Source organism: Schistocerca americana, chromosome 1 (assembly GCF_021461395.2).
Source record: "Schistocerca americana isolate TAMUIC-IGC-003095 chromosome 1, iqSchAmer2.1, whole genome shotgun sequence".
NCBI lineage: Eukaryota > Metazoa > Arthropoda > Insecta > Orthoptera > Acrididae > Schistocerca > Schistocerca americana.
In genome coordinates, this window is record NC_060119.1 from 784825725 (window position 1) to 784838080 (window position 12356).

Below are 12356 nucleotides of genomic sequence, written 5' to 3' on the forward strand. Positions count from 1 at the left end.
GAGTGGGACCATCTGGACCAACAGTGCCTTGATGAACTTGTAGATAGAATGCCACGACGAATATAGGCATGCATCAATGCAAGAGGACGTGCTACTGGGTATTAGAGGCACAGGTGTGTACAGCAGTCTGGAACACCACCTCTGAAGGTCTCGCTGTATGGTGGTAGAACATGCAATGTGTGGTTTTCATGAACCATAAAAAGGGCGGAAACGATGTCTATGTTGATCTCTATTCCAATTTTCTGTACAGGTTCCGGAAGTCTCGAAACCGAGATGATGCAAAACTTTTTTTGATATCTGTAGAATGAAAGATATAGTTAAAGTCGTACAGAGAGGTAAGAAGAACCAGAAATGTTAGCATTCTGGTTAGGCATTAAGAGAGGCGCTCTTGTCTCGGTCGGCAGAACGCCAGCTCGGCGCCGCGGCTGCTGCAGCTGTGGACGCACCACCGGTCTGCGGTGTACGGCTGGGACTCTGCTCGCGGCGCCTTCTCGCTGCTGGAGCCGGCCGCCGGCTTCCCCGCCACCGTCGCCGCCACCGCAGACGGCCGGCCCATCCTCTACGCCGCTGACGGCTCACACGGCCTCTGGGCCAAGCCAGGTGCGTACCTTCCCTCCACTTTACTACCCACTCCTTTTACCACTTACCACAATACTGAAAGTCAAGAATGAAAACGCCGATATTAGAGTTCGTGACTGAGAGGGACGAACGCCCTGCAATTTAAGTTCCAGGCATCGACGAACAACAGTATTTTTATTAAGTCCAGTGAACAGAATACAGTAACATGATTCCTAGACACGTGACTTGCACGGCTGGATTCAGGCCCAGAGTCAATCACTGACGACGGCAAGGGAATATTCTTGCACTGATAAGGTCCGTTAGCTGTGGTTGGCAGTGTGCGTTTGGGTGCTTGATGGTTTCATCGGCAATGAGCGGTCGGGTTCTCGAGATCTTAATCGGCTCTGAGCACTCGGGTGCTCGAGGATGGACGAAGCCGATGGAGGACATAGTCCGTGGTGAGCATAGGGTGCTTGAGGATGGACATGGTCTGTGGAGACATACTTCTCGTTGGCTTGGCGATGAAAACTACGATCGAAGAACCGCAAGACGCCCAGAGCGAGGATTGGTTACAGAGTGGTCAGATGGCGACCTAAATACTCGTCGAGCGAACGGATACCAGCAAAGGCAAGTGACTCGTGGAGGCGAGGTAGTGCTGAGTGCTGGTTAGTATGAAAAACATTACTGTTTTTCACAAACCATCAAAAGTCAGATACTCCGCAAGCCACCTGACGGTGTGTGGCGGAGGGTACCTTGAGTACCTCTATCGGTTCTCCCTTCTATTCCAGTCTCGTATTGTTCGTGGAAAGAAGGATTGTCGGTATGCCTCTATGTGGGCTCTAATCTCTCTGATTTTATCCTCATGGTCTCTTCGCGAGATATACGTAGGAGGGAGCAATATACTGCTTGACTCTTCGGTGAAGGTATGTTCTCGAAACTTTGACAAAAGCCCGTACCGAGCTACTGAGCGTCTCTCCTGCAGAGTCTTCCACTGGAGTTTATCTATCATCTCCGTAACGCTTTCGCGATTACTAAATGATCCTGTAACGAAACGCGCTGCTCTCCGTTGGATCTTCTCTATATCTTCTATCAACCGTATCTGGTACGGATCCCACACTGCTGAGCAGTATTCAAGCAGTGGGCGAACAAGCGTACTGTAACCTACTTCCGTTGTTTTCCGATTGCATTTCCTTAGGATTCTTCCAATGAATCTCAGTTTGGCATCTGCTTTACCGACGATCAACATTATATGATCATTCCATTTTAAATCACTCCTAATGCGTACTCCCAGATAATTTATGGTATTAACTGCTTCCAGTTGCTGACCTGCTATTTTGTAGCTAAATGATAAAGGATCTATCTTTCTGTGTATTTGCAGCACGTTACACTTGTCTACATTGAAATTCAACTGCCATTCCCTGCACCATGCGTCAATTCGCTGCAGATCCTCCTGCATTTCAGTACAATTTTCCATTGTTACAACCTCTCGATACACCACAGCATCATCTGCAAAAAGCCTCAGTGAACTTCCAATGTCATCCACAAGGTCATTCATGTATATTGTGAATAGCAACGGTCCTATGACACTCCCCTGCGGCACACCTGAAATCACTCTTACTTCGGAAGACTCCTCTCCATTGAGAATGACATGCTGCGTCCTGTTATCTAGGAACTCCTCAATCCAATCACACAATTGGTCTGATAGTCCATATGCTCTTACTTTGTTCATTAAACGACTGTGGGGAACTGTATCGAACGCCTTGCGGAAGTCAAGAAACACGGCATCTACCTGTGAACCCGTGTCTATGGCCCACTGAGTCTCGTGGACGAATAGCGCGAGCTGGGTTTCACATGACCGTCTTTTTCGAAACCCATGCTGATTCCTACAGAGTAGATTTCTAGTCTCCAGAAATGTCATTATACTCCAACACAATACGTGTTCCAAAATTCTACAACTGATCGACGTTAGAGATATGGGTCTATAGTTCTGCACATCTGCTCGACGTCCCTTCTTGAAAACGGGGATGACCTGTGCCCTTTTCCAATCCTTTGGAACGCTACGCTCTTCTAGAGACCTACGGTACACCGCTGCAAGAAGGGGGGCAAGTTCCTTCGCGTACTCTGTGTAAAATTGAACTGGTATCCCATCAGGTCCAGAGGCCTTTCCTCTTTTGAGCGATTTTAATTGTTTCTCTATCCCTCTGTCGTCTATTTCGATATCTACCATTTTGTCATCTGTGCGACAATCTAGAGAAGGAACTACAGTGCAATCTTCCTCTGTGAAACAACTTTGGAAAAAGACATTTAGTATTTCGGCCTTTAGTCTGTCATCCTCTGTTTCAGTACCATTTTGGTCACAGAGTGTCTGGACATTTTATTTTGATTCACCTACCGCTTTGACATAAGGCCAAAATTTCTTAGGATTTTCTGCCAAGACAGTACATAGAACTTTACTTTCGAATTCCGGAGAATGCGGAAGGAACGTGAAGAAAACTGTTCAGTCACATGCACCCAGAAACACACACACACATATATGTTCAGCAGCTGTAGCTCTTATCACACATGTTAACTCCAGAGACATTACGAGTGCCTCTGGAGTAAATCAGTCTAGAGTTGTTCGACTTTTGCATACAAATAGCGTCCATCCTTACCACACGCGTCCTCTCACCAGCAGATTAACCAACGGAACTTCAGAAGGTGCATAGAAGTCCGGCCCACAGTTCTCATTCGACTTCAGGACAATTGCTTCTTTCTTCAAAAAATTCTCTTCATCGCTGAAGCTACTTTCACATATCATGGAAAGCCGAATGTAAGACATGTACCTTATTCTGACGCTGAGAATTCGCTCTGGCAGAGGCAGGCTGAACGTCAGAGGCAGTAGAGTGAGAACATTTCATCTACATCTACATATACATGATTACTCTGCAATTCACATTTAAGTGCTTGGCAGAGGGTTCATCGAACCACAATCATACTATCTCTCTACCATTCCACTCCCGAACAGCGCGCGGGAAAACGAACACCTAAACGTTTCTGTTCGAGCTCTGATTTCTCTTATTTTATTTTGATGATCATTCCTACCTGTGTAGGTTGGGCTCAACAAAATATTTTCGCATTCGGAAGAGAAAGTTGGTGACCGAAATTTCGTAAATAGATCTCGCCGCGACGAAAAAGTTTTGCTTTAATGACTTCCATCCCAACTCGCGTATCATATCTGCCACACTCTCTCCCTTATTACGTGATAATACAAAACGAGATGCCCTTTTTTGCACCCTTTCGATGTCCTCCGTCAATCCCACCTGGTAAGGATCCCACACCGCGCAGCAATATTCTAACAGAGGACGAACGAGTGTAGTGTAAGCTGTCTCTTTAGTGGACTTGTTGCATCTTCTCAGTGTCCTGCCAATGAAACGCAACCTTTGGCTCGCCTTCCCCACAATATTATCTATGTGGTCTTCCCAAATGAAGTTGTTCGTAATTTTAACACCCAGGTACTCAGTTGAATTGACAGCCTTGAGAATTGTACTATTTATCGAGTAATCGAATTCCAACGGATTTCTTTTGGAACTCATGTGGATCACCTCACACTTTTCGTTATTTAGCGTCAACTGCCACCTGCCACACCATACAGCAATCTTTTCTAAATCGCTTTGCAACTGACACTGGTCTTTGGATGACCTTACTAGACGGTAAAGTACAGCATCATCTGCGAACAACCTAAGAGAACTGCTCAGATTGTCACCCAACTCATTTATATAGATCAGGAACAGCAGAGGTCCCAGGACGCTTCCCTGGGGAACACCTGATATCACTTCAGTTTTACTCGATGATTTGCCGTCTATTACTACGAACTGCGACCTTCCTGACAGGAAATCACGAATCCAGTCGCACAACTGAGACGATACCCCATAGGCCCTCAGCTTGATTAGAAGTCGCTTGTTAGGAACGGTGTCAAAAGCTTTCCGGAAATCTAGAAATACGAAATCAACTTGAGATCCCATGTCGATAGCGGCCATTACTTCGTGCGAATAAAAAGCTAGCTGCGTTGCACAAGAACGATGTTTTCTGAAACCATGCTGATTACGTATCAATAGATCGTTCCCTTCGAGGTGATTCATAATGTTTGAATACAGTATACGCTCCAAAACCCTACTGCAAACCGACGTCAATGATATAGGTCTGTAGTTCGATGGATTACCCCTACTACCCTTCTTAAACACTGGTGCGACCTGCGCAATTTTCCAATCTGTAGGTACAGATCTATCGGTGAGCGAGCGGTTGTATATGATTACTAATTAGGGAGCTATTGTATCAGCGTAATCTGAAAGGAACCTAATCGGTATACAATCTGGACCTGAAGACTTGCCCGTATCAAGCGATTTGTGTTGCTTCGCAATCCCTAAGGTATCTACTTCTAAGAAACTCATGCTAGCAGCTGTTCGTGTTTCAAATTCTGGAATATTCCATTCGTCTTCCCTGGTGAAGGAATTTCGGAAAACTGCGTGAAATAACTTCGCTTTAGCGGCACAGTCGTCGGTAACAGTATCATCGGCACTGCGCAGCGAAGGTGACAACGTCTTGCCGCTTGTGTACTGTACATACGACCTGAATTTCTTCGGATTTTCTACCAAATTTCTAGACAATGTTTCGTTGTGGAACCTATTAAAGGCATCTCGCATTGAAGTCCGTGCCAAATTTCGCGCGTCTGTAAATTTTAGCCAATCTTCGGAATTGCGCGTTCTTCTGAACTTTGTGGGTTTGTTGAAGACCACGTTATTGGCCCTTACTTCATTGTAGAACCCGTAACGATTAAATTTACTATGCGCTTGTGGTTAGGCAAGCGCTGACCCAGCTCTTTCCTGGTCGCTGGGTAGGATGTGAAGACGTTAGTTATAGTTGTCCTGTAGGTTCGCCTGATTTGACGCAACAGGAATTTTTTCCTCCAGTTTAAACTCAAAGATGAATGCTGTACGCAAGTTCCGGCTAACCAAAAGCTTTTAAGACTTCGTATTCTTGCAGCATGTGCAATGGTATCTAAGTAACCTTTTAAGTTTGTCTTGATGTCCTTGCAGAGTCAGCTGAAAACGTGTTACAGGAAACGACCTTCATTTCGAACATTGGAAGATACAAACTGAATCTTAAAGAAGTCTTTGTGACGACTTTTTGGATGTTGGTGCTGATGTATTTAGAGATTAAATCATAATGCGTAGCTATTATTCAAGAACCTTTATACCGCAATTGCATGTTTTACAAATCCATTTAATTTTTGAGATACATCTTTCTGTTACTGCAATTATCTGGTGAATCTTCCTGAGATATTAAGGAATCACTAATTCTCCACAAATATATACACTCCTGGAAATGGAAAAAAGAACACATTGACACCGGTGTGTCAGACTCACCATACTTGCTCCGGACACTGCGAGAGGGCTGTACAAGCAATGATCACACGCACGGCACAGCGGACACACCAGGAACCGCGGTGTTGGCCGTCGAATGGCGCTAGCTGCGCAGCATTTGTGCACCGCCGCCGTCAGTGTCAGCCAGTTTGCCGTGGCATACGGAGCTCCATCGCAGTCTTTAACACTGGTAGCATGCCGCGACAGCGTGGACGTGAACCGTATGTGCAGTTGACGGACTTTGAGCGAGGGCGTATAGTGGGCATGCGGGAGGCCGGGTGGACGTACCGCCGAATTGCTCAACACGTGGGGCGTGAGGTCTCCACAGTACATCGATGTTGTCGCCAGTGGTCGGCGGAAGGTGCACGTGCCCGTCGACCTGGGACCGGACCGCAGCGACGCACGGATGCACGCCAAGACCGTAGGATCCTACGCAGTGCCGTAGGGGACCGCACCGCCACTTCCCAGCAAATTAGGGACACTGTTGCTCCTGGGGTATCGGCGAGGACCATTCGCAACCGTCTCCATGAAGCTGGGCTACGGTCCCGCACACCGTTAGGCCGTCTTCCGCTCACGCCCCAACATCGTGCAGCCCGCCTCCAGTGGTGTCGCGACAGGCGTCAATGGAGGGACGAATGGAGACGTGTCGTCTTCAGCGATGAGAGTCGCTTCTGCCTTGGTGCCAATGATGGTCGTATGCGTGTTTGGCGCCGTGCAGGTGAGCGAGACAATCAGGATTGCATACGACCGAGGCACACAGGGCCAACACCCGGCATCATGGTGTGGGGAGCGATCTCCTACACTGGCCGTACACCACTGGTGATCGTCGAGGGGACACTGAATAGTGCACGGTACATCCAAACCGTCATCGAACCCATCGTTCTACCATTCCTAGACCGGCAAGGGAACTTGCTGTTCCAACAGGACAATGCACGTCCGCATGTATCCCGTGCCACCCAACGTGCTCTAGAAGGTGTAAGTCAACTACCCTGGCCAGCAAGATCTCCGGATCTGTCCCCCATTGAGCATGTTTGGGACTGGATGAAGCGTCGTCTCACGCGGTCTGCACGTCCAGCACGAACGCTGGTCCAACTGAGGCGCCAGGTGGAAATGGCATGGCAAGCCGTTCCACAGGACTACATCCAGCATCTCTACGATCGTCTCCATGGGAGAATAGCAGCCTGCATTGCTGCGAAAGGTGGATATACACTGTACTAGTGCCGACATTGTGCATGCTCTGTTGCCTGTGTCAATGTGCCTGTGGTTCTGTCAGTGTGATCATGTGATGTATCTGACCCCAGGAAAGTGTCAATAAAGTTTCCCCTTCCTGGGACAATGAATTCACGGTGTTCTTATTTCAATTTCCAGGAGTGTATTTTATAAAAAAGAGTAGTATGCTCGTTTGCTCCGATGAACCAAGATAATTAACACTCAAAACTGACTGACACGCTGAAGGCCTTTGTTCAGTAACTCAACGTTTCGTATTTGCTGAGTTTTCCACAAACTAATAGTCGTACTTACAAATATCTACTGCTGCACACGGAAGCCAGGTCCCACAGGAGTTGACGTTCACAGTGATCTAGATATTTGGGAAAATAGAATACAGTCAATTTTCTACCAAAGTTTCTGAACGAAGTTACGACATCCAACCACAAAGACTGGACTGTCGGCAGAGCTGCTGAGTCCAACGCGGTGTCTGTCGAGGAGGCCGCTGGCCGGCAACAGGTAGCGGCGTCGTAGTGGAGCGGATGTTCGTCTATAGGTCTGGCTCGACGCGAACTGGCTCTGCACGGCAGTGCGCGGGTCTAAGTACTGTCTCGCGGCATGCTATCGCAGGAACTGTTTTAGGTCACACGGGTCGCGGATACAAGTAGGTACGTTGTCAGTGAGCTACTACTATACTATAGTGTTGGGGTGGTACCTATTATCGACTGGTCTCCTATTATAAAAGTTTGGCACACCTCGGTCAGCATGCTTCCCGGTCCGCGACCCCTGATGGCGCTCCTAGGGTCGCCTAGTGCAACTGCTGCAAAACCGTTTCTGGTGCAGAGTGGTTGCGTGGAATGTAGACAACCCGCGACGTTGTTGTGCCAGATGCGTTGCCGGCCTACAGGCGCAACGCCGCAACAAGTCAGATGACACGCTCTTTGCCAGCCAGTTGATCTGACGGTCCAACCACATCTAGCCAAGTGCGATTAGTATCAGTTTTTAATTAAACTGTTCTTCACTATTCCGCTTCTGTAAGTAGGCTTTCTTAGGTGCATCAAGTTGAAGCACTCCATTATCTTGACAGAACAGTTCCATATGTTGTCGGAAACACACTCAAGTAAAAATTCGAAGCCAGGATAGTCTGGATAGCACTGGAAGCACATTTATTACTGACACCAACCTGCTTCCATAACAAAACTCACCTCCCGGACGGAGACAGCAGCTACTTATACAAACACAAAGTATTCCGGTGTGCTGGTATTTATACAAACATCGAATATTCCCCAACATGTAAACGTTACAAATATTGATATTTCATAAACCAGCCAGAACGATAAACACCAAGTAACAAACGTCTGTTTCTGGCCGGGTTTGAACTGGCAACCAGCAGCATTCCAGCCAGCTATGCTGTCCACTAAGGAACACTCTATGACCACAGACTCGCTGTTTCACATCTTCTCGTTTGAGTCGACTACACCACCCTTGTCGATGGTCCTCTGGAAGGCGCTGGAGGATGCTTGGGGCAGAAAGAACAATGCAAAACATGTAGTTTCCTCGATGTCTTGTATGTGAATGACACATCTGGCACTACTGTATCCCAGTCTCTCTCATTGACATCAAAGTACATCGAAAGAAAATCTGTCGACGTCTTATTAAACCGTTGTCTGAGGCTATTCGTCTGTGGATAGTAGGCAACTGTCGTACACTGAGGTTACAGAAGTCATGGGATAGCGATATGTACACATACAGATGCCGGTGGTATCCCGAACACCAGGTATAAAAGGGTAATGCATAGGCGGATCTTTCATTTACACTCAGGTTGTGAAAAGAAGTTCCGACTTGAACACGGTCGCACGATGGTGAAACGTGGTTGGTAGGTCTCAGAGAGCGCACAGGATTAGGTAACGATTGTGGATGGGACTGTAAACAGTTACTGTGAGTTGCACAATCGAACACTCAACTTTATTTTTCTAACAAGGACTTATTTACACATTGCTTCAACAGTTCACAATAAGACAATACAGCTGAAGGCCTACACTAAACGTCTGAAGGACAACAATAATTAAAACACATTAATAAAAAAATTCTTTCTAACCAACAGATTTCTTTTTAAACTTACAACAGATCGGCCGAAAGCATAATTAAAGAAATACTAACTTATTGCACGGCTGAAGGCCACAAACAAATTTAAAACTACGGCTGAAGGCTTGAACAACAAGTCAGACAAACAAATCCCTTCCTTCTTATAAAAAAAATTTATTTTAAAGAATACACACGGCTGAAGGCCTTATTAAAAGGGGTTCACGTAAATCCTCGGCTGAAGGCCGCACAAAACACATCGAACAACTAACGGATTAGGGCCTGGATTACAACAATTTCAGATAGAACCAATTTTAAGAAAAACATTTTTTTAAAAATAAAATTAATCTCCAAAATTTTAATTTAACACGTCTAAAGGCCTTTATGTAAAATTTAAAAGAACTGAATTAATACACGGCTGAAGGCCTCACACAATACTTCAAACTAAAATGAAAATCACAATCTAAAACAAACAGAACAAGTGGTGCTCAGATGTGTTCCAAGGGTCGACCCAAGAAGGTAGCTCAAACGTAAGGTGAGGCGAGACAGGCAGCCAAGAGTTGAATGTAAATAATCGGATGGCAACGCAGACTAGGGACGGCCCAAGGACCGACCAACAATTTAACCAATTCCCTTCCGTCCCACCAACGGCACAACGATGGAAAATATCGGCCAAGAACAAGGATACGAACGCCACTACGTCTTCAGAAATTGGTGTCTCAAAAACAGTCAAGGGAAAAATAACCGCTCTGAGTAAAATATGAACCAAACAACTTAAAAAGCTGTCTAACTACATGCCATGCTGGACAGCATCAACACGACGAGGAAAGGCACACTGCCAGAAAACTACGCTAACGACCAGGGCAGGTAACTGAGACGTTAACGGCCACAGGGCAGAAAATACCGCTGGTGCACTTCACTGGTAAGTAACAGTCAATTTGATAATTAATCACAATATAGGAAGACGGCTGCAAGATTTCGCCGACTCCTACGCATCATACGTTGCTGCTAGGCCAAACGGCCCAGGGACCTACAACCTGCAAATGAACAGAGAGGTGTCACAATAGTTGAGGATTCATAACAGGTCAACTGATCACTCAGCTTCAGCGTCCAGGTTCGGTGGACAACGAACTTTGTCGCTCTGGCACCACGATCCGACAGTGCATGCACAATGCCAGCAGTCCCGGCCTGGCCTCACGCCACGGAGACTTGTTCGCTGCTCTGTCCCAACCGACTGACCACTCGTAGCATGCAGACAGCATTAAAACAGCTGCTCAGTCAAAACCACACAAGCTACATACGAAAACACTTCCACAAACAAATCGAACAATACTAAAACCAGTGATTGTGGAACAACAAGGACGAATCACAAGTCGACACACATAGGGAACCCAGAAGCGGTCGGCGACAAAATACACGTCGTCCGATAACACGACCGACCGAACGACCAACCAAGGTCGTCCCCAATCAAGTCATGTGTGTTGGCAAGGGTCGGGCAAGTCATGGCTGACCGGACCTCACTGCTGGTCCATCCCGACTGAACACCCAACATACGACGCCCCGGCAATACTAGCCGTCGCTCCAAAGATAGTACGACAGTGCTATTATCGATAAGTGCTGATGCTGCCACTCCCGGGCAGGCTAGCCAGCAACTTAGCGACGCCAGTAAGTCGAATTAGAAAGGGGGTGGCAGTGCCACCAAGACAAGATGTCAAGCAAGAACGGCACGAACACGAGCTGCACACAGCTCAGTTGGGAATTAACAAACTTTGAACACAGAATGGTAATTGGAGCTAGATGCATAGAACATTCCTTTTCGGAAATCTTTATGGAACTCAATATTCCGAGATCCACAGTGTCAAGAGTGTGCTGAGAATATCAGATTTCAGGAATTACCTCTCACCAGGGACAACTTCTTCACTTAACGACCAAGAACAACGGTGTCTGCGTAGAGTTGCCAGTGCCAACAGCCAAGCAATCAGAAATCAATGTGGGACTTACGACGAACGTATCCGTTAGGACAGTGCAGCGAAATTTGGCGTTGATGGGCTGTGGCAGCAGACGATCGACACGAGTGCCTTTGGTAACAGCACGACATCGCCTGCAGCTTCTCTGCTGAACTCGAGACGATATCGATTGGACCTAGATGATTGGAAAACCGTTCCCTGGTCAGATGAGTCCCAATTTCAGTTGGAAGAGCAGGTGGTAGGGCTAGCATGTGGTCCAGATCCCTCGAAGCCATGGATTCAGCTGTCAACAAGCTACTCTGCAAGCTGTTGGTAGCTTCATAATGGCGTGGGCTGTGTTTACATGGAATGGACTGGGTTCTCTGATCCAATTGAACCGATCAGGCCGGCCGCGGTGGTCTAGCGGTTCTGGCGCTGCAGTCCGGAACCGCGGAACTGCTACGGTCGCAGGTTCGAATCCTGCCTCGGGCATGGGTGTGTGTGATGTCCTTAGGTTAGTTAGGTTTAAGTAGTTCTAAGTTCTAGGGGACTTATGACCTAAGATGTTGAGTCCCATAGTGCTCAGAGCCATTTGAACCATTTTAACCGATCAGTGACTGGACATGGCTATGTTTAGCTACCTGTAAACCTTTTGTAGCTATTCATGGATTTCATGTTCTCAAACAGCGATGGAATTATCATGGATGACGATGCGCCGTGTATCGGACAATAATTCTAAGCAACTGGTTTGAAGGACAATTCGAGCAAATGATCTGGGCAACCAGATCGCCCGACATGAATCCCATTTAACATTTGTGGGACATAACAGGGAGGCCAGTTCGTGCACAAAATCCTACATCGGCACCACTTTCGCAGTTATGGACGGCTATAGAGACAGCGTGGTTCAATATTTCTGCAGAGGGCTTCCATCAACTTGTTGAGTCCATGCCACGTCGAGTTGCTGCACTAGACCAAACAAAAGGAGGTCCGACACGATATTAAGAGGTATCCCATGACAATTTTTACCTGAATATACTGCGCATGATTTCGGAACGAGAAATTACATCCAATACTATTCTTGAATGGAAAAGTTTCTCATGATCAGAGATTATCATAGGTGGTTCGCTGTGTTTCAAAATGATGTTTTCTAACAGAAACTTTGCGG

The 12356-nt window shown here is 46.8% G+C and overlaps 1 protein-coding gene across 1 annotated transcript in view; it reads left to right on the forward strand.

Annotated features, from left to right (window-relative positions):
* Positions 1-12356, forward strand: part of LOC124594223 — an 84721-nt gene that overhangs the window by 61482 nt on the left and 10883 nt on the right. The window contains exon 4 of the mRNA XM_047132589.1: positions 405-600. Within this exon, the coding sequence (XP_046988545.1) occupies positions 405-600 (196 nt within the window). The remainder of the gene's footprint in view (positions 1-404; positions 601-12356) is intronic.